At 42.9% G+C, this 22,913-nt stretch overlaps 1 protein-coding gene across 5 annotated transcripts; it reads left to right on the top strand.

The window, feature by feature from the left end:
- The first annotated feature begins 424 nt into the window (after positions 1-424).
- srp (serpent) lies at positions 425-20,612 on the top strand. 5 transcript variants are annotated; one of them, XM_017176056.3, is made up of 8 exons: positions 425-999; positions 9,105-11,413; positions 15,875-16,334; positions 16,408-16,612; positions 17,702-17,928; positions 18,232-18,396; positions 18,600-18,753; positions 18,840-20,612. In XM_017176056.3, exons 2-8 carry the CDS (start codon positions 9,921-9,923, stop codon positions 19,979-19,981), a joined length of 3,846 nt encoding a protein of 1,281 aa, XP_017031545.1. In that variant the 5' UTR covers positions 425-999; positions 9,105-9,920; the 3' UTR covers positions 19,982-20,612. The 5 variants fall into 5 exon arrangements, with proteins under 5 accessions (XP_017031545.1, XP_017031546.1, XP_017031547.1 ...); XM_017176057.3 differs by lacking the exon at positions 17,702-17,928 and adding an exon at positions 17,138-17,310; XM_017176058.3 differs by having other exon boundaries at positions 426-999; positions 19,283-19,728.
- Positions 20,613-22,913: the final 2,301 nt, after the last annotated feature.

Here is a 22,913-nt window from a genome sequence, read left to right as displayed (position 1 = left end):
CGGGCCTTGGTATCGCCCATAGTCGCCCGCGCCCGTCCCACTTCCTCTATCTCTGGCGCAATCCTGTTCGCTCCCTGCTCTGGGGATGGCGTCGATGTGGCTGGGGCTGTCAGTCTCAGAGCCGGACCCGGCTCAGATAGCCATATCTTGGCTGGGGCCGGCCAATCAGCGGCCAAACTACGCCAAAGTGCGAGTACACGGGGCGCAATGAGTAGTACCGATGGTTGCGTCGCCGATAATAAGTACAATCGTTACTTTGCTGTTGTCGTTGCTGATGTGTAATTGTTGTTGTTGTTGCGTTTTTGAAAAGGTGATATGAAATGTGCTCTGATAAGTTTTAATCAAGAATATTTTACTCGCATATTGCTTTGGGTGGCTCCGGGCCCGACCGAGTAGCATTTGAAAAGTTGTAGTAGTAGGTCGGAGCTCGGATGTGGATGCGGGTCCAGTCGAGTCCGTTCCGACACGTTACGGTGCGGTCCGGTATCCGTGGGGCGTGGCCGGCAATAATCACTGTGATCTCTCCGTATCTCCCTCTCGCTGGGCGTGAAACCAAAGAAAATCCAATGAAAAAAATGAAATAAATCGGAAAAGCGGTAGGAAAGTTGCGCCGGCGCATGGAAAATCCTTTAAATGTGTTTACCCACCAAAAGCGGCGTGAGTTTAACCAACACAATGGGTTGAGAGATGGGCCAAGCCGGGCGCCCGGGAAGTTCCCCGTTCCCGTTTCCGTTCCCGGAGCGGACTCACCGCCCCCGAAAGAGTTGCAATCCGGCGGCGTGACCTGTGTGACACTTTCATTTGGCGGGTTGACGCCCACTTGAGGTCGAAATCGAAATTTAACGGATGCTTAGTGCGGCAGCCAGATGCCCCGGCCTCCGAGCCGGATTTCGGTCATCATTGCGGTAAGCCATATGTGCCGAACGCCCCTCATAATGAGCGCAGCGAGATCACTGTGGCTCTCGGAATATGGAATAGGGAATCCAGACAGCTCCATGTGTAAGTTCTCCAGAGCTGACCATTGGGTCTGCTCTGCATTAGTATATTTGTCATAACTTTATATAGACATTACGTAAAAATAAGATGAAATATTTATGTAGATGCAACCAATCTTATGATATTCATAGCTTGATTCGTGTCTTTTCGTAAACAATGTTTATTATATATTATATAACAATATTTATTATATATTATGGTAAGTTCCAGGAATTTTTGTGGTAAGTGAATTTATTCGAAAACCACAGAGTTATATAATTTTGTTTTTAGTCGAGACTGAATTTATGTGGTTTGAAATCAAGCTCAAAAACCTTGAGTAATCTAAAACAGTTGTATAAACCGAAACAAAACTAGACAATTCAGTCATTATTTATGCATTAATATAGTTGTTTGCTTAATGTAATATATACAATTTTTATTTGTTCAGTTAAAAGACTTTTCTATATATGACTTACCTACAAATTCTAAATTTTTGGTCTCTAAGGATACATAATTTTAAAGTCATATTGACGTCCTTCCTTATATAATTGTAAACATACATATTTATTGGTTATTTTCTATGAATAAAACAATGTTTAATATGTAAATCACGGCATATAAATTCTTTAAAATAAAATATTATATATTTTTAACCAACTTAAACCTTAAGCATAGTAAAACCTAAAAGCCCCAATACAGAAGTTGGCTTTTCATAACTATAGATATCTTTAGGAAAACCATGAAACAGTAGCCATGGAAAGCAAAGGAAAACTGGGGGACAGCCAAGGAAGAGCTGGAAGAATTATGACGATTACATGAAACCAGCATGACGATCAACGAACCCAAAAAGTACAAAACTCTGGCTCTGGGCCCCGTCCATTCCTCGTCCAAGGGGGCGGGGGCATTGCCTCCGGGCTCCAGGCAGTGTCACCCAACAAGTGGCCATACATACACACTATATACCATTTAAAATGAGACCATGTACGGCGGTATATAGAGCGCTGGCAGTGTGTACGAGCATTACTTGTGCCCATAACAGAAAAACAAAATGCGAGTCAAATGCTGGGGCCCCGATCCCCGAACCCCACTGCCCACTGCCCTCCACTCCTTGGTGGCTACACTTTGCCTGTGCGGTCGTTGAGTTGCGGCGACGGCGACAACAACGCAGGCCTTATCAACAGCCCCTACAACACACATAATATATGGGGAAAAAAATAAAAAGAAATACTTATTGAAGAAAATAAGCGTTTGCAAAGAGAATTTCAAAACAAAAGAAATAAATGTAGTGGGGTCTTTATACTATATATAAATTCATGCTTATATATGTATATGCACACACCCAAGACTTCCTGCCATAGGTCAGCCATATTGGAAATTAATTATAAAAAAAAATATATGTAAGTTAATTGTCGCATTTAGCAACCGACAATTGCCTTTTGTTGTTCAGCCTGGTGATTTTCCAGGGAATCCAGCCTTTAGATCCCCTGCTCCTCTCAGAACTCCCCCTTGGACACGTGCATCTATGTACGTGGCGAAATGCATCCGCAAACAGGCGAGGTTTGCTTTTGGGTTCCATGGAGGAGGAAACCGCGACCAAACACCGCAAAAACCGAAACCAAAACCAAGAACAAACAACCGACAGTGACAGACAGTCATATACATTAAACATTAACAAAAAAACACCAAGCAAGCCAAGTTGAAATTGTAGTATAAAAGGAATTTTTGTGAAATTCCGAAACGCAAACATAATGCACGGTAAACAACAATCGGCCAAAGACAAGATACAAGATACAAGACACTTGTGTTTGTCTTAATCGTTAATTGCTCTGGTCATGTCCCGGTCCCCTGTCCCTGTCCCAGTGCCTGTTCCAGTTCCATTCCCTTTGCCCGTGCTCTGCACACATCCAGCCAGAGAGTGCGCCAAAGTCTAGGAAAAACCGCACCTACTCCATATAAACATAGCCTAGAGTATGTGCACAGGGCGGAGGATGAGCGGTATCAGCGCGTGTCTCTTAACTGGGTCTTCAGCGAGTACCTGTTGCCGGGGTACCTGGGTTACCTGTCCTCCTTCGGCGTAATGTGTGTTTGACAGGATATGCCCAGGCCCAATCCCAGTTCCCAGTTGCCAGTTCCAGTCGCAGACCCAGTCCCACTACCAGACCCATGCCCCGTCATCGTTCCGACTTGCATTGTTCTATACTGCGGAACTTTAATTGCCCAACCTTACTTTCACTGTCCGCATTTGTTTGCTGCATAAAAATTAATGAGTTTAGGACTCGGTGCCCGGAGCCCGGCTTCCATTCATAAATTTCGGGTTTCGGCTGGGAAATTCCCGACTGCTGATTCATTTGCCATTCTTTTCATGAATGGGAACGCTATTTTTTCATCTATTTTGGATTGGTTTTTAATGGGGAAAGTCCATTTGTTCGATTGATAAATTCCCAGCGGTGGCAGTCTATCCTTGAAGGTATAGGAAATGGGTTATTAAACCCTTCATCTAGGACTTGGCTGCACCTAAACTGTATCAAGTCACGTTTATAACTTTATACCTTTAAACTACTCTTTATTAGAGGATATTTATTTATGTCTTCCTTATACCTCGCTGCTCAAGAACTAGAAATACTTTCCTATCCTGTTGCCTGCGACAACTTCCCCATGATTGGAGCCCTCCCGTGGCGAATGTCATCACTTGGGCGGACCATTAAAAAATCATCAAATAGACAGTATGAAATATTTTTTAAGTGGACGCCCTAGTTAGAAAGCGCCAGCGCCAGGTACGTGACAAAGGGCGAGGATGAAGATGAAGGAAAGTAAAAACATATTTTCCAAAAATTATATAACCCAACAAAGGATATTTTCCCTGACATGGCCAGCAAAAACATAGTCATAAGTGTATTGTTGTTTATTTGCTGAAGCCGAGAGAGCGAAGGGACCGCAGAACCCAAGTGAGCACGAGATGCGGCAACCATCATAACAATAACAACATCCTTTGAGAGTGTCGTCCTCTTCCTTTGTCACGATCAATTTGTATCGTGTCGGCGCGTGTTTCCATTTTGTCCTTGTTTACCTTTTTCCACCACAAGACGACCCCGCTTACCTAGGGGATGTTGTGATGATGAGAGATACCTTCTACCTGTGCGGACACCGGGGCAAATGGCAGCCGTCTGCGGCTTGGCCGGGCCGATTAGCACTGATCAGTGCGGCTTAATCGTGGCTTCTTGACAGTTTCCAATATAAAGTCTATTTAAATAGGTTCAATTGCCGGTCCTGTTGTTTGTCCTGGCGGTGGGAAAAACAATTCAGGGTCGCAGGAAATGTGCATGAAATGTGTTCTTACCGGGATTGTTGCATCAAATGCTCCAGACCATATTACTTAATAGTGGCCTAAGTGTTTATTTAGTTAATTCAGCCGCATGTGCCAGAGTTTACTTAACCAATTAGCTGAGAAAGTCATGTAATATTAAAGAACTCTGAGGAGGAACTCCTGGAGGACATATGGATAGCATGGGATATTTTATTTTTAAATGTTATGTGTACTTGTGTTTGTTTAAATTTCAAAAACTTTTACAGCAAACATATCAGAAAATGTTTTTATTTGTTAAATAGGAAGATTTTATATATTAGTAAGTAATTGGAAATTGCTATTACACTGAAATTTTAAGGAGTCAGCCCATAAAAAATATTTTAAAAATTTTCTTAAAGAAAATATATAATCTTCTGAGAAATGAAAGCAGTTAAACTTAACTAAAATGGATCCCAACTCCATGAACACATTCTCCTATCCACGAGCCGGTTCCCCAGATAAAGCAAAACAATTGACTTTGTTATCGCTATATTTAAAGAGTGTTAAAGACATGTTCTCAAAGGCCATTAAATGGGTTTTGATAAGACCAGAACTCTTTGGCAGACCGCAGGCCACTTGAATTGGATGCCTCTCCGGTTTATGGCAAGAGTTTTATTCGAATTCCTACCACATAACGATGCTGATAATTGGCGCTTAAGGACTCTATCCTCAGATCAAGAATAAGGCTCTCGTTCGACCGAGAGAGCCTGCCATGAAATGGATCCGTGGCGTATTGGATTACCAGGGCAATATTTATGATCGCGATGTACACAAAAATATTAAAAATGCATAAATACATCGGCACCGAAACCATCCTGATATGTGAGACACTGCCCGCCGCAGTTGACACTTGCTTGCTTGAGCACAACACAACCCATTTTCGGGCACTATAAATATGTCAAAATAATTTCAAGCCAAACTTTGTACCACGGAGAACACTCCGGCTCGTGTGTACGTGATCGTTTGGTTTTGGTCTCGTGGGATATTCAAATACTATGTATGGTTGCTGTTTGAATTGGCCCTCAGTGGTTTACTAATGCTCTGGGTACTTTATCCATATATAAAACCTATTAAACGACTTTTCGCCATAAACATAAACATCGGGCATTCGATATGTTTGGCTTGGAGTTCCCCTTGACAAAACCGGAGAACTCCGCCACGGCCCATTGACAGTCGGAGATCGAGTGTGAAACAGGGCACCTCCTTGCCCGCAGACCCACAAGATTATCCTTTTTATGAGGACTTGTAATAAATCACATCATTAGCATAGCATCGCCATTGCCTGGCTGTGTGATTTATAGGTTTGGGAGAGGTCTATGAGGGATCCTCTTGTTTGTTGACACTCGGCTCCTCCGAAACTCCGCCACACACACACGGATGCGTGCTCTATGTTCTCTGTTCTTCAGAATTCCAAGCCCGTCATGGGCACTCAGCCCTGACTCACATTTTGAGGCGTATTCTAGTTGGGGTTTTGAGGCCGCTTACCGTTATTTGCATTTGTACTCAATGCATTTCGTTTATAGTCAAACTTATCAGACTTAACTAAGCATAACATAGCCAGCTTGGGGTAACAGGAGGAACAAAGAGTGGGCTTGCTGGGCATTACAAGAAGGTGGAGTTGGAAGGCAAGTGTGAGAAAGTTTCCAGTTTTGGGATTAAACATTACATTAAACATTACATTAAAACATTACATTGTGTAGGTAGCTAAATAAGGAATTTATAACCATATATTTGGGTTGTGAATGGGTTATATAAAACACCCATGACCTTTTACAAAGTCAGGATAGTTAATAACTATCATTTTATTAAATTTTATAAATTAGTTTGATCTAAAATAAAATATAGAATAAAAATCTGATAAAATACCTGTAAATATTTAAAATGTAAATTATACAAATATTTAATTCCCGATTCAATAAAATAATTCGAATATTGTGTATTCGTGATATTTTTAGGCGGTCAACATGCGCGAATCGCATGTTAGACTGGGTCGAGCACCCTTGTGACGTCCATGCAAGTTTTTCAAGCTTAGCATTTATTAAATTCAAGGTCAAAGTTCCCCATGGAGCCCAGACACATGCAACAGACGAGCTGAAATTGAACATTTAAAAATACTTGTTGTTGATTTATTAAAAAATTCGAATTTTTTCGTTCCCGATCGAGAGTGTTGAGGCGACCAAAGGCGAATAAAATTATATGTAGAAATAAATGAAAAAATCTATATAAGTGGCGAGGCGTCAACCTCAGTCCCCATGTGTCTAGGGAAAGGTCCGGTCTAGTCCCCCACTTTGGTGCGGCGCTGAAGCGATCCCAAGAGCACGTTATCAGCTCGATTTTTCGAATATTTAATAACATACACTTATTTGGTTTTAATGGCCACAAAGGTTATGCGATCTATGTCTATGTACAAGTACGCATGTCAAGATGAACGTCGGCGTGTTCAATTCGAATACGTATTCCGATTTGTTTTGGAGCCACGCCGACCCACTTGAGAGTCGCCTACTTTTCCAATTGACCAACGATCGTTAAAATCGTAAAAATGTTCTCAAAATGTCCAAACAGATCGTTGGTGCCGCCTATTCAAATGACGATAAAAATGCCATAAAATCACCGAGCGAGCCTCCCCAGATTCCACTCGAAAATCGTTTTACGACTCCTGGTCCTGGTTCAACTGTAACAATTTTTTAATCCAGCCATTAGAGCCCAGCTCAAGTTCGTAATTTTACGAGCCTCTTTGGATATTTTTTGGCGTGTCGCCTCGGGAATTTGCAATAGAAAACGGAGCCACTAAGATCCAACGACGAGACTCAGTCTAGTCTCGGGGAAAGGCCTTTCCCTAGGATTTTCTCACGACGCGGCTCCAGCGATCACTTGTCTCGCCCCGAGGAACGTCCTTTGGCCCGGTCCTGAAATTCTACACGCTTCTCGTATGGATTTTAATGTTCGCGTTCTCGCGACAGGCATGAAAGTGTTCCTGGGCTCCAGGCTCCCCTCCATCCTACACGCATGTTATTTTGAAATTTAAAGAAATTTCATATTGGTTTCTGGGTGCGCTTCACTCATAACTCGATCTGATTTATGCGTAGATTTCACATTCGATTAGTAGGAATTACCGCACTGATAAAAAAAATAAAATCTTCTTTTGAGATTTTGCGCATTCTTAATTTAAAATCTTACTATAAGACCAAAAATTCTAGAAAGGAGATTTTTCAGGGTGTATTTACGAACAAAATAATCTACTTTTAAGATTTGCACATTTTTTGGCATTCTTAAAAAAAAAATCTTAAAAAAAGACCAAATATTCTAATAAGAAGAAAAAAAAATCATAAAGTAATACCGAAAATGATTCATTTTAAGAAATAAAAATCGTAAATTAAGATTTTTGTTAATCTTAAAAATTCAGAAGAGACGGCTTCTAGTGTTGTCTCTTTTTTTCTCACACAAAAATGGAAGTCATAGTGCCGTCTCGCTCTTACGACCATTCTTAAAAAATCTATTTTTAGCTCAGAGGGGAGATACATTTTTTTTTGTTTTCTCTGTCCTTGGAACTGTATGTATTCACGTTCCCGACATTAGTGTTTGATTTGCCTCAGTGGCCCAGTTGGTAAGCGGTCGGTCTGTGAATTTTGAGACATGGGTTCGGATCCCAGCCGGGAAAAAAAATGTAAGTAGCTTTTAATAAAATTTCTAATACTAATTTAATTTACAATAATCATTTCTAGCTCTATAATTACAGATTATAAAAATTCTTTCACAATAATGTTTAATTTAAAATGTTTGGTATTACGAATGTTTAGTAGTATTTTTTTTTTTTTCTTAATTTAAGCCTTGTTATGGTCATTTTTTAAGATTTTCGGTCGTTTATCGTTCTTATTTTAAACTTTTTTAAGGATTGAAATAATATTTGAAAAATCTCAAATGTAGAATGAAAAAGTACTTAAAAGATGACCGAAAATATCCAAAGAAGACCAAAATATGCTTAAGCCATTTTCGTGACCGAAAAATCTCGTTTTTATGACCAAAATTCTTGTTTTTTTTTATCAGTGCGTAAAGAGGGGTTATTGTCCACAACGAAATTAATAGGTTGAAGTGAGAATCGATTAATTTTGCCCAATCAACTATTACTTAAACCAAAGCACTGCTGCTTATTCAGTGCCCCTGAGGTCACCAAGTTAATTTGGCTTGATCAACTTTATTTGAAAGAGCTGAAAACTAATTGATTGATAAGAAATAATTCGAATGTATATTTTTATTTCATTTTTATAAATTATTTTTATTGGGAAACATTAATAATAAAAACAAAATTACTACCTTGCTGTGAAAGAATTAAGTTTTTCTGTTAAATGTCATTAGATGTGTATTAAGTATGGATAACTAAAGAAACTATTTTCTAAACAAATACAACAAACAACAAATAAATAACAATAAAATGTGTAAAAATTACTTGAAAAAAATTAAGTATTGTACAGTGCTTAAGGTAATTAATTTATAAATTTAATATTTCTTATATTTAAGGATTTTTACTCATTTTTATAGTTGTAGTTTTACCATACAGTTATTGTTTTTTACATCTGTTTTCTAGATTCTTACAATATTCTAGAATTTTGCACTAGTGTACTGGTATTTATAGATTTTTTGCAGCTTGATGATCTCACGCTGAATTCCACACCTCCCTAGCTTCCTAGTTATTTCTAAAGTAGATTTGAGGCTACATTTTAAATATGTCTTGGAATTTTAGTAGTTTGTTTATTTGAGCTTTTGCATTCGTAATTTTAATATTTTTCAGATTTGTGTGCTGGCAATTGCCAGCCAACCACAACAACAGCAGCCACAACAACACCAATCGAGCAACAGTTCAGGCCGCAACAACAACCATCCGGCATGGCCTCTGCTTCGGCCTGCCCCACGCCTGTCCGCCCCCTTCCTGGCCAGCGCTTGTTGTTGTTGCTGTGTGTTGAGAGGCGTAGCTAAAAACTGGCAACCAGCGGCGAGGGACATGAGCCAGAGCGAGAGGCAGCGAGCACCAGTAGGCAAAGGCAAGCGTGCGATAAGGTTAGCTACAGCAGAAGCAGACCCAAAGCCGACCGCGCAGGAGAGTAGGGGGAGAGTGGGCTTAAAGAGAGAGATATAGAGAGTGGGGAGAGCCCCCAAAGAGAGAGGGAGAGCTTTGGGGACCGGGAGAGCTCCCCAGCATTTGAATTTGAAGCTGTACATGATGATTATGATTGTGAGCGGCGCTTGTGTAACGGCATGTGGAGCACAACTGTAATCGCCTGAATGGGGAGAGCGGTACAGAGTGGGAGAGGATGCGCCCTGGGATTTGTTCTCGTTTGCGTGCAGTGTGTGCGGGAATCTAAAAAACATTTTTACGATTTTATTATATTTTGTTGTTCCGTATTTCGAAATTTAAAGCGCACGCCGCCGCGCTCGTCGATCGCTCAAATCAAATCGCCTCAGTTTGTTTAAAAAACGCGCCGGACACGGACACGTACGTGGATTGCGGCGGATAATCCCGGAGAATCGATTGAATCGGAATCGGAGTCGGCATCGTAGTAAAGTGCACCTAACAGGGTGGTTCGTGCATTGCCAGTGGCTTGCAAGTATGACCAAGACCAGTAAGCCCAAGGACAAGGGGCCCAAAGCAGGGGGGAATCTTCTGAAGAAGGCGGCCGATATGAAGATCCTCACGGCCAAGTCCAACAATAACAACAAGCATCAGCAACAGGCCAAGCAGCAAGGACGAACAACAGCGGCAACTGCTCAGGCAGCAGGATCAGCCACAGGCGCGAAAGAGACGGCACTTGCGATCGTAACGGAGGCTCAGCCCGAGGCAGCGACGCAGGCAGCGAGCGGGGCAGCGACGCCAGCAGAGCCACAGGCAGAGTCAGCAGCAACGACGACGGCGAATTTATCGTTACTTGAGACTCGTTCGCAGGCTCACACAGCAGTTGACAGCGAAACGAAGCAGTCGGTTGACGCCACAGCACCAGCCACAGAAACAGCAATAGATTCCGGAGCGGCAATCAGTGACGATCGAAGTGTGATAAATCCTAATCAGCCGGAGAACGACGCGAGTGAAAGTGTTGATAATAAAATCAAAGTGATCAATTATGCGCATCAGCAGGCAGAGGAGCAGCAACACCACCAGATATACGAGCAACAGCAGTTCCTCAACCAGCAACTTCTAAGCCAACAGGAGCAGCAGCAGCAACAGCAGCAACATCAGCTGGTCCAGGAGCAGCAGCAGCAGCAGCAGCAACAGCATCAGGCTCATCCGGCAGCCAGTTGGCTGGCCTACGATCTGACCAGCGGTTCAGCGGCAGCAGCGGCGGTGGCAGCAGCAGCGGGAGCCGGAGCAGGAGCGGTATCGGTACCAGGAGCGGACAAGCCGGACCTGTACGCCTTGGCCGCCTCGCACCACTTTTTCGGCCACTTGTCCCACTATCCGTCAAGTCACCCGCCCGCACAGCTCTACGAGCATTACGCCGCCAGCACGGATCCCATAATGCGGAACAACTTTGCGCTGTACAGCTTCTACGGAGGTGGCGGCGGCGGTGGAGGGGGAGGCGTTAGTGATCCCAGTCATGAGTCCCTGCCCCAGCATGTGGTGGCAGCAGCCCAGGCGGCGGCAGCGGCAGCAGCAGCCGCCCAGAGCTCCACGCCCAACATCGACGAAGTGATCCAGGACACGCTCAAGGACGAGTGCTTCGACGATGGACACAGCAGTAACTACCATGTGCTGACCTCCGTCTCCGACCTGCACACACTTAAGGAGGCCAGTCCAGTGTCCGGGATTGCCTATGCGCTGACCCACGACCAGATCATGCAGCAACAGCAGCAGCAACTGCACCATCATCACCAGCAGCAGCAACAGCACCAGCATCAGCAGCAGCAACTCTTCCACCAACAACAGCAGCATCAGCACAACAACTCCGCCAGCTCCGTGGGAGGCGATTCGCCCTCTTCCTCGCATGCGCTATCCTCGCTGCAGAGCTTCACCCAGCTGACCAGCGCCACCCACCGCGACAGTCTCTCGCCGGCGGAGCACGGCGGCTACTTCGGGGCGACGCAGCTGAGCCCCAGCATGCAGAACAGGTGAGTCTTCCCGGCCAGCAATGAGCTCACTATCACGAAGCCGCCAGCGCACGTGCCTTTCGAGCGCTTCGCGACACCGCCAAAAGTCATGATCGGGAGCGCCGATCAGCGATCAGCGATCACCTAACACAGAGAACCGCCACCGGCTGATTCATGATTCTCCCGCTTCGGATCGGTTTCTCTGGCGGAGTGACGAACCAACCAACTAACCACCCCACGGGAGGGCCCATGAGTTGTGCTCATTGTTTCGGGGACTTTGCTCAGGCACAGATCCGAGTCCGAGTCCGAATCCCAGTCCAAATATCCGTTCCAAACACATTCGGTTATGGTTATGGCGTTATGGCATTCTCAGGTGGTTTCCTCAATATGCGGAATGCAAAAATCTGTTCCACTTGCGACTTGCGAGCAGCAACTTAGTTAGTTAGTTGCGTCCGAGGAATGTGTTTCAAGCGCTCGGAATGAAAACATAAACAAAACACAGTTGGGTTCCCATCGCAGATGTCCCATGCGGAAAATGTTTCGGGCCATGACGTCTTCGTCGTTAGTGGGGCAAGACTGATTAGGGATTTAGGGTATTAATGTATTCGGGAAATTTTTATTTTTTTATTACTTCAGTTCTTATTTATTTATTTAAAGTTAGTCTTTAAATAATATTTTATCTGTCTAAAATCTTGTCATTTTTGCAATCTTCTGCGATTTCTGTAGCATTTTAATTCCGTCTTATGTTTCTATACCAAAAATAACCTTGTCCAAGTCAAGAATAAACATAAATACCATTTTTGCAGCCCATTCTGTGCTCGCACTTGGCAGTTTAGCGTCGTCTCCTCCAAGCCCTGGTCAAGAAATCTTCTTCTGCAAGCCCGAAACTCAGCGAAAAAATATACAAATTGCCGCTCAAATTTCGTAAACAAGAATATGCAATGTCTTAATTATTGACGTAAGGGGCGCATGGCTTTTCTGACTCATGAGTTTTCCCGTAGGCCGATCTCTGTCCGAGCAGAACCAAGGGTCTCAACTGTTTGGCTAAGTTCCTCTCTGTTGCTTCCAACCAGCATTAGATGAGGCCCGGACTGTGGCCAACACGTGTCCAGGTTGTTGCCACCTTTGGCTTGGCATCAACACGTGCCACAAACTGAGGCAGTAACCCACCGAAACTACCCAGAAAAGGGGGCGTGACCCGCATTTGATCGAGGCGAGTCCAAATTCTGTAATTTTTAGAGCCGCAATGAAAACGCAAACTGCAATTGAAGCGCATTTTTCTAGCTTGTTTTGGGTATTCGGTTGCAAGTTCTATTCGGTGTGTTTCGGTGTGAGGACACCTCAGTGTGCGCAGTGCGGGGTAACCCAAACCGATCCCGTGACATAGAAACCCCCGAGCGAAACTCAAATTCAGAAACCGGGCAAAGCTGCTTCAAATGCCTCGCTTAACTCCACGGCTTGGGTTCTGTGCTCTCTCAGGGTAGCCGCAGCTGACTCAGCAAGCCTTTTGGCTCGGAGTGTTTAGGTGTTTATTCGAGGAGGGGGCTTGAAAGGGGTAAATGGGGTAATTCTCCGGCGATCGCTGGGCGGCAGCGGACCCAAAGCACCCGCACATTGTCGATTCTGTGATGTATTCCTCGCTTTTCCACCTTTTGCACCTCACTTGGCTGTTTTGTTTGCCGTTCTTATGTTGTTATTTAAATTGAAAACGTGTTTTGCATATATGAAAACAGGCATGAATGCACATTGAGTTAAAATTTATGAAGTCAAGGGAGGAATTAAAGGGGGTGAAAACTTAAGCTTTATTTATTAACTAATTGAGACGAATTCATTAGGTAGATTTCTTGCTTTTTTAGTTGAAATATTTAAATCGAATAATATTTGAGCTTAGAATAAAGCTTTGCCGCCCGTCAGGCTTATTACTTTTAAGAATTTCAGATTTTATTTTTTTTTGTTTTTATAAATAGTTGAAAAGAGTTGAAAAGAGGCGATCTTACTGCAAAGTTATAATGAAATCATAAACGTTTAAAAGTGGTTTTCAAGTTTTTCTCAAGAAGAATAATAATTCATCTTAATAAAACCAATATTATTCAATTTCTCTGCTTAATGTGAAACTTACCCCGCTCTGTTTGCCCAATCTTTCCCCCAACTGTTTCACGGTTTCGCATAGACGGAAATATGCATATCTGGTAACAGAGCCGATGATCTCCGGATGGATGATGATGATGGTGACGATGATGTGCTCGCCATTTCGTATGTGACTTTTTGGCCAGTTTCGCTTAGCGGCGGCAAGAAACCAGAAGAAGATATCACGGCTCACATGCCGAATGGCGCATACATACGAGCTATTTATGTGAAAAACAAGAAGTCGACGCAAAATACTCACCTGCAACAAACAACAACAGCACACACAGTACAGCCCAGCTCAGCTCAGAACTGAACTGAACAGAAATGGTGATAAAACTATATCGTTGTCGTGCATTTTTTGTTGTCACTCAGACTTCCTATATGGCCGCATATAACACATATATGGGCACATATATTGGCCATAGCTGGGGCATCTGCGCTGTTATCGGGAAGCGTGAGCATCTGCTGGAAACTCTTTGCTCGTATTAATATTTCTGGCAACAAAGGGTGAATTATTTGCAAGCCATTTGCCAGCTTGTTTGATAGCCGTATGAAGACATATGACGATAGGGCTCATTTCTTTTTTTTTTTTGGCTTAGTTTACTCTGTCACATTATCGCCGAGATTTCTTTTGGGCAAACAGTCATCGCAGAGTATAGTAAAGCAGCAGCAGAAGCAAAAGTCGCAGCAGCGTCGACAACTGCAACTGCAACTGCACTGGCATAAAACTAAACCCGACTCAAGTCATTATGCAAACGCGCGTGCTCCGATTCGGTTGTGGTTTCTTCTCCGTTCCGACTCCGTCTCCGAATCAGACTCCGTCTCCCAGCCTCGTCCAGAGAACTAAGCCAGAAACAAAACTGAAAACTAAAAGCGAAAGACCTAAAACTGAAAACCGAAATAAAAATAAATCAATGCGAAAATGAAACTGCTAAATTCGAGCTGAGCACTTCCGCGTCTCTCCAGAGTGGCTGTTCGATCATAAATAGAATATTGTATTTTTTCAAAAACACAAAACAAGAAAGAAAAAGGGTTATACAAGACGATGGAAAATATTAATTGATGGATTTTCAATTGTTTGCACTTGGGCAAACTTTGTTGTTGAGGGTGTGACTAATGGCCTGATTTCGCGAATAAAAACAACTACATTATCAAGTACATCCGGTCTTTACCCAAAAAAATCTCAACTTTGTGGCAATTCAAAAATAATATCTGTGAAGTGATTAAAAAAAGTAAAGAAAGTACAAGAAACGTCGGCGAAATGTGTGTCAAGTGAAATCAGGATATACCTCCCTTTTAAATGTCTTAATTGTGCAGTTTCAATGTCACTATCTTGATATCCTTGATCGCTAATTAGTACTTTTAAGATCTCTAAAAAAAATTAATACACAAATTTGTTTGTATTTTTTTAAAGACTGTCCCCTTAATTTTGTTTACTAAAAGCCTTGCCGTATTTTTGCAAAAATATTTGCACAGGCTTCTGTGAAGAAAGGCTAACAAACAAAAGCAAAACAAAATAAAGCAGAGATGAGAAAAAAGAGAGCAACAAGCATTACGTAAATTTTTGCTCGGCAAAGTGTGTAAACAAAGCAAACACTTTTATTTTTTAATTAAGAGTTTTATGGCCACACCCTCCGCGCAGGCACAACTGCAAACATGCCAAAAACTGACCGCCTGGTGGTCCGCCAACAATAACAGAAACACCAACAACAACTCATTCTTGTAAAGTAAACAAAAACAAGGAATTGTTAATTTTTAATGTATTCCTAACAGTGCCAGTGAGACGATAACAGCGGCCACTTAACAGAAGCTGCTAACGAAAAACGCCCCCGAAACGCGAGCGTTTTAAAACGCCCCGAAAGTTTTCATTTAAAAAAGGGAATTTAAAGGCGGATTAAAAATGTTTTTCTCCAACTACAATAACATGTATCTGAAGAATTATTGCTATAGGTAAAGCAAGGAAAACTAAAAATAAGAATTCAAACAATTTTAATAAATTTTAAGCGAATTTTATTGATAATATTTATCGCACTCCGAATATAACAAATATTTGTATAGCTATAAATTGATGTTTAAGTCATTAGAGTTCAGATTAATGAGTATAAATACAATTTTAGAAACGCTGTTAAGATTCCTGGAACGTGGATTTCTTTTTATTTATTTTATATATGGAAAAAACTTCTGATAAGTCATAAAAGAACAAATAAGACCTTCGCTTGAACTTGAAATTGTTTTTTTTGCTGGACCCTTCTTAGCTTTTAATGTGCTTATCATCAGTTGAAGAGGACAATTAAAAGAATAACCTATTTTTAGCATTTATAATTAATATTCACATTTGTTTTCTCTTTATTTTAGCTCTGTCTACGCGGGTCCTTTGCTCACCCAAGCGGCCAATGGCATGCAGTACGGGATGCAGTCGCCCAACCACAATCACGCCCATCTGCAGCAGCAGCATCACCAGCAGCAGCAACATCAGCATCACCAGCAACATCAGCATCAGCACCACCAGCACCAGCACAACTCCAGCAGCAGCAGTCCCGGGCCAGTGGGTCTGCTCCACTCGAGCTCTTCGGCGGCAGCAGCAGTAGCAGCGGCCACGGCGGCGGTCAATGGCCACAACAGCTCCTTGGAGGATGGCTACGGATCACCGAGGAGCAGCCACAGCGGGGGCGGAGGCAGTGGTAATGGCAGTGGAGGCACCTTACCCGGCTTCCAGCGCATCGTGCCCAGCAGCAGTGGATATGGCAGCAGCGTGGCCAATGGGCCAGTCAGTGGCGCCGATCGTTACGCTCCGCTGGCCAATTACCGCGGTCAGGTGAGTTTCTACCCGTTAAAGGATACCGAGTTTGAGCCACTAACTAACCGCGGTTCCCCGCACTCTCTTACAGAACGATGGCTGGTTTGATCCCCTCAGTTACTCTCAGGCAGCTGGACAGGGCCAGCTGGGCGTTGGAGCCGGAGTGGTCACCAATGTGATACGAAACGGACGAGCCATCTCGGCGGCCAATGCAGCAGCCGCAGCGGCTGCGGACGGGAGCACGGGTCGCGTCGATCCGGGCTCCTTCCTGTCCGCCTCGGCATCGCTCTCAGCAAGTAAGTGTCGAATGAGGTTGTAGGAGATAAACTAAGGCTAGGATTACTTACTCTTTGCACTCATTGAACTATGCACTTCGGGTCCTAGATCCTTTACGTCTGCCTGCCACAGGGTCTTATGTAGAACCTTAGAGCCTCGTGAGCAAGCACACAAGGCGAGAAGGAAACCCGTCTCCTGGCCACTAGTTATTTGCACAGCCTGAGCAAACGCAGCTGTTGTCCAAATACCTCCTTGCCTATCACCTCATAACCTTCATTTCTCTAGACTAGCCTTAAGTCTATATATATACCACATATATCTATTTAGTTGTAAGCCTACGTCTCTATAATAAATTCAATTAATTTTATTTCAACTCTTGAGATAAAAGCAAACCAAAAACACCACAAAAAGCCAACCACCCATAGAAATACAAATCTAAATATTAAACACACACAAAAAACAAACGCAACAGCAACAAAAAACAAACAAAACACATAGCAAAAATGTATGACTTATTTCAAATATTTCTATGTAAATCTTTGAAGCATTTCTCGATGCCGATTATTTCACTGAGGGGCGCGAATGTGTCAATTGTGGTGCGATTTCAACCCCATTATGGCGACGCGATAACACGGGACACTATCTGTGCAATGCCTGCGGCTTGTACATGAAAATGAACGGCATGAATCGACCCCTAATTAAACAGCCTCGAAGATTGGTAAATCAAAAAATAAAAAACAATACACCAAACCAAACAAACTACCAACAATTGTTACTAACCAAAACCAATCAAATCGAAACGCTTTTGTGTGGAACAAAATTTCTGTGTGCGAACCTAGTGTCTCTAGTCTCTTAGTGGGAGAAGCCTTATAGAAATCCGCATCCGCCAGAGTCAGCCCGCCCCCTTCAAGACCCTCAAGAGCTTCCCAAGAGCTCCAAGAGAGAAACGAACAAAAATTAATTGAATTTATTATATTACGAAATGCCAATTAGTTTAATATGCGAAAACCAATCAATCGAATCGAATCGTAACGAAACGAGACATTGTAGACACCTCTGCTCCTTGTGTATTACAACCAACCACAACCATTCTGATTGCTCAATTCCAGTGGCCGCTGAATCAGGCGGGGATTTCTATAAGAACTACTCATTTAATGTGGCCGGCGGTGGCCGTAGTAAGGCCAGCACGAGCGCCGCCAGCTCGCAGGCCTCCGGCTCCTGTCCAGCCTCGGGTGCGACCTCGGCAACGGCGGCTGCGGCGTCGGGAACGGGAGCGGGAACGACTGCAGCCACAACGCTCGACGAGCATGTTAGTCGCGCCAATTCGAGACGCTTGGTAGGTCGCTCATTAATTACCGATACCGAAACCAAAGAACCCAAGCCAAACCCAACCAAACCCAGCCAAACCAACCGAAACTCCCCACCGAACCCCTTCCCAGAAGCCATCCCACTAACAGAGAAAAAGTAGAACGAGTAGAGCCACTAACCTAGCCCCTAATCGTTGCTAATCACTGACTAACCTGTAAATCCGTAAATTCACCACTGGTGTTTCTATAGAAAAGTTGTTCCACACGAAAGCTACTGCGATCTACCTAATTGTACAGAATTAACTAATCCTCCGATCTTTCCCCACCTCCAGAGTGCCACAAAGCGAGCCGGACTGTCCTGCTCCAATTGCCTCACCACCTACACGTCGCTGTGGCGACGCAATCCCGCCGGGGAGCCCGTGTGCAATGCCTGCGGTCTGTACTTTAAGCTGCACAGCGTGGCCAGACCTTTGACCATGAAGAAGGACACCATACAGGTAAGTCTGAAAGTATGCTTAAGGAACTCTTATAACTTTTAGTTTCAATAAAATAAAGACATTTTGACTTGCATAAATCAAAGTGTCTTTTTCAAGCTTTTGACCTTCCTAAAACAGTTTAGAGTAAATGAATTTAGACTTCATTAACTTTTATTTACAATTAATAAATTCAAAACTAATAATGTATTTTCGTTGCCTTACAGAAACGCAAGCGCAAGCCTAAGGGTACCAAGGGCGAAAAGTCCAAGTCCAAGATGAAGAGCGCCCTGAACTCCACGCTGGAGAGTGGCTCCTTGTCGGTCAATTGCCACAATGTTGGCCTGGGAATGGACAGCAGCCAGATGGATGTGAATGATGGTGAGTTTCCTCGGTGATTTGCCAGTCCGAGTGCATGCCTAATTCGTGATGTTTGCTTTCTTTTTGTTCTCCGTTCACCTGCTCAGATATGAAACCACAGACAGAAATGAAACCATACATGCCATACTCATCGCAGCAGCAGCAGCAACTTCAGCAGCAGCAGCAGCAACTCCAGCAGCAGCAGCAGCTGCTGGCTGATCAGCACTCATCGGCGGCCAGCTCGCCTCATAGCATGGCATCCTCATTATCGCCCTCAGCCACATCACATCAGACGCATTCGCTCCAGCATCAGCAGCAGCTCTGCTCCGGACTGGACATGTCGCCCACTTCGTCCTACCAAATGTCACCCATCAACATGCAGCAGCAACATCATCATCATCAGCAGCAGCAATCCTGCACGCCCGGCACGCCCACTTCCATCTACAACGCATCCTCTCCCACACATAATCTTCACAATAACAACAATAACACGCTATTCAACAACAACAACAACCATAGTAGTAATGAGAATAACAACAAACTCATACAGAAATATCTGCAAGCTCAGCAGCTGAGCAGCGGGACCGGGAACGGGAGCGGGAGCAGCGAGCATCAGCTGCTGGCGCACCTCATGCCGAGCTCGATTACGGCGGCAGCAGCAGCAGCGGCAGCGGCAGCGGCGGCGATCAACACAATCAAGTCGGAGGCCTTGTCGCTCACCTCGCAGGCACCATCCTCCACGGTGGCGTCGTCGGCGGGAGTGGGCAACACGTCAACACCGACCACGGCATCGAGCACATTATCCTCGCTGAGCCTCAACAACAGCATCAGCAGCAACAGCATTATTAGCCTGCAGAATCCCTATCACCAGCTGGGACTCGGTCAGGCGGCGATGCCGCTGTGTAAGCCGGGACACGGCTCACCGCCCTACTACCTGACGGCGGAGGAGGACGAGCAGCCGGCTCTAATCAAGCAGGAGCAGATTGATCAACAGCATCACCAACACAACCATCAGCAGCAACAGCACGGAGAGCTAATGCTCAACCGATCAACCTCGCTGGACGAGCACTACGAGCTGGCCGCCTTCCAGAGGCAGCAGCAGCAGCAGCACCTCCAGCAGCAGCAGATGGGACACCATGACCAGCATGTGGCCGCCACCAACTATGCCATGCACGCTGCACAGCAGCAGCTGCAGGAGATGGAGCGCAAGTTTGGCGTGGAGCGGGAAACGGTGGTTAAGATGGAGTAGGCCACGCTGCACAAGGAGGCTGCGAGAGCTGCCCTGCACCAGGACCAAAGAAACTGCTGTTACATCATAAATCTCATAGCTCCAAAGAATTTATAGCCCTTAGTCTCGCACGTATACCAAGGGAGGCGTTCTCCAAGAACCAACCGCCGCCAATCAAAAACTCTATTACATCATTATCTGTACATAGCGCCTAAGCAAGTTGATTGACATTTCCACTTTTGGCGAAGTACGAATCCGCCTACTACTCGAAAATTTGTTATTTAAAAACTAGTTTAATTCTTAGCACAATGCTAGCTAGCATCAAAAAGCGATTCGATCCCTAGATTAGTCCAAATTTGTTATCCAATCGAATACCCTTTGAGATTTCCCACAATCAAATTCCACCTAGATATTAGCTTTTACTGTTAGTTAAGCCAGCAAACAAAGACAAAAGACACACAAAAATCCAAAAGCAAAAACAAAAACAATCGAAGTAACCAACAATCTCATGCAATTTAGTTAGTAATTTATATATTTTTTATACCATTATCGATATAAATATTTAAAGCAATTTAAGTTTTAGCCTCTTACATTCTCTTTTTGCAATATTAATTTTATTTCTTTTGAACAAATAAATGACGACTGTCACATATTTCCCAAAAAGCTTGTTTTTTAATACTTTTTAATAAATATAAGAAAACAACAGGAAGTCTATGGGGCGTATGTGGAATGTTCCTTCCGTGCGATGACGTTTTAGTGTTGGTAAGCGCTGAATTTGCTTGAATATATGACAGGCCCCTGAAAATAGGCAACACAATTTGCAACGCTGAAGAGTTGTGCCCAAAGAAGTAGGCTTTACTTTTCACTTGTAAAAATGAAAACTATTAATTTTACATTTTTTATTTAATTGACTTAATTTATAAAAACCGTTGATTTAAAAAGTTATATTAAAGGCAGTAGTAAGAAATTCCTTGAATAATATCTTGTGTATTTAACATTCTGGAGGCACTTCTACCATCGCTATATATCTATGAATCTCAAAGTGGATCGTCATCGCAAGAGGTCGCTATTATTAAGCATGTAAAAATATTAAATGTGTAAATAAAAAGGAACAAAATTGTTTTATATCCTTACATTATAAAAATAAAATTTAAGTCCATACAAACTAAAACATTTTTTGAAAAGCACCTTTATTTTTTAATTTATCAAAGAACAAGTTGAATAACAGTTCCTATTCCATAAAAGCGATTTGAAATAGTTATATCTTACGAGGTCCTATATTTCTTTGTTTTATTGATAAATCACCGTTCCCTAGTAAATGAAAATAAAGCCACATGAATACCCTTCCTCATGGTTAAACGTTTTTATAGGTTTATATAGGTTATAGGTTTTCAAGTAGAAAAATAAAAATTTTTAAAAATACAAATGTTAAAGGACATTTATAACAATCTTTAGACCATATCTAATTAAAAACATTAGGAATCATACCATACTCCTATAGTTTGCAAATATATAAATAATATAAAAATATATATACTTTATAACAATTTACTTAAATTTCGCTAATATTCAATGGATAAATGAACCCTTGACAAGGGATAAACCAAGTGCCACCCTAGCATTGTACAATTACAGGCAAGAACAAAACAATATAGCGGCGAGTCTGTGTTTAATTGTGTTGTGTATGTATGTAAAAGTGTGTTGTGCGATGTGTGTGGGGGATGTGTATGGGGGCTGTGTGTGTATTTTATTATTTTGTGCGCCGCCATTTACGAAAGCGACATTTTCAGTGATAAGATAACGTCGCATTGCTGAGGCCCCTCCGTTCTGTCTCTGTCACTCCCTCGCCCTCTCCCCTGCTCTCCCTGTCCCTCTATTTATATTTTTTTTTTGCTCTATTTCTTTTTTAATAAAGTTTCAGTACGTTGGTGTTTCTTGTTGTTGTAGCTGTTGTTTTTTTATATGGGAGTCACGCGTTACAAAACGACAACACCAACAAAATCTGAAAGTCATTTCATATGGCAAAACAGTTTTTGTTTATTGCTAGGGTTGTTCGCCCGTCGAGGGTGGGGATTCACAGGCTAGGAGGGTGTGCGGCGCTGGCGGGGATTGGGGTTCTGTGGTTCGCGGACTGGCTGTGGTTCGGGGAACCGCGCCTGGCTACGTGACTGTACAAAAGTGTCGCATGTCGCTGGGGCCGCTCGTGCACCGCTCAAGTGGTGGTGTGCGCCGTGGAGGAGGTACTTACTCCGCTCCGTCCAGCGGCCTGATTGATACCTCGATCGATTAGCCTTCGTCCGCGTGAAAATGTCCATATGATAACCAATTCCAATTCGATTTACCATCTGCTCAACGTCAGCTGTTCTCATTTAATAATTGGTTCACTTCATCGCCTTTCTGGCTAAGAGCATAATCTTGGGCTAATCAGTTGTGGCACAGATTTATTCGTAAAAAACTCTCACTAGTAAGATTTGTTATTTTTAGGCGCCGGGCTAAGGTGCCACTATCAGAGAGAGAGAGTAAGTTTTGACCAGATAAAGAATTGGTAGTGCCAACCAGATAGCCTTGTCTTTTAATACATAAGATATCAAATCCTGATAAGATATGTTTTATGTATGTTTTGAGTTGTAATCTTTTGAAAATATATATATTAAAAAGTAAATAATATAGACAAGCTTTTAAAAAGTAAGCCAATTATTTAATACATTATTTTTAAAAACGATTTGATCACTTTTATCTATATTTAAATATGAATTAAAACATAGTATCCAAGAATTCTAAATAACAACTTTATATTTATTTTAATTTGAAATAAAACGTGGTATCCAAGAATCCTTAATAAGGGATAATGCCTAATGTATTTTACTATAAATTTCTAACCATTTCTACAGCTTCCTGTTAAAGCTCCTATAAATGTATGTATCTTATATTAGGGCCTTGTTATTTTCTTAGT

The sequence above is a fragment of the Drosophila kikkawai genome, chromosome 3R, assembly GCF_030179895.1.
Source record: "Drosophila kikkawai strain 14028-0561.14 chromosome 3R, DkikHiC1v2, whole genome shotgun sequence".
NCBI classification, from domain to species: domain Eukaryota; kingdom Metazoa; phylum Arthropoda; class Insecta; order Diptera; family Drosophilidae; genus Drosophila; species Drosophila kikkawai.
The sequence above is the reverse complement of the archived record's forward strand: the minus strand, read 5'-3'. Positions and strand labels throughout refer to the sequence as shown.

Excerpts from the sequence above, each read along its gene's own strand:
- srp (XM_017176056.3), top strand. The coding sequence starts at position 9,921 with ATGACCAAGACCAGTAAGCCCAAGGACAAGGGGCCCAAAGCAGGGGGG. Across the intron at positions 17,929-18,231 it reads GCGCCAATTCGAGACGCTTG|AGTGCCACAAAGCGAGCCGG; the intron begins GTAGGTCGCTCA and ends CCCCACCTCCAG. Across the intron at positions 18,397-18,599 it reads TGAAGAAGGACACCATACAG|AAACGCAAGCGCAAGCCTAA; the intron begins GTAAGTCTGAAA and ends GTTGCCTTACAG.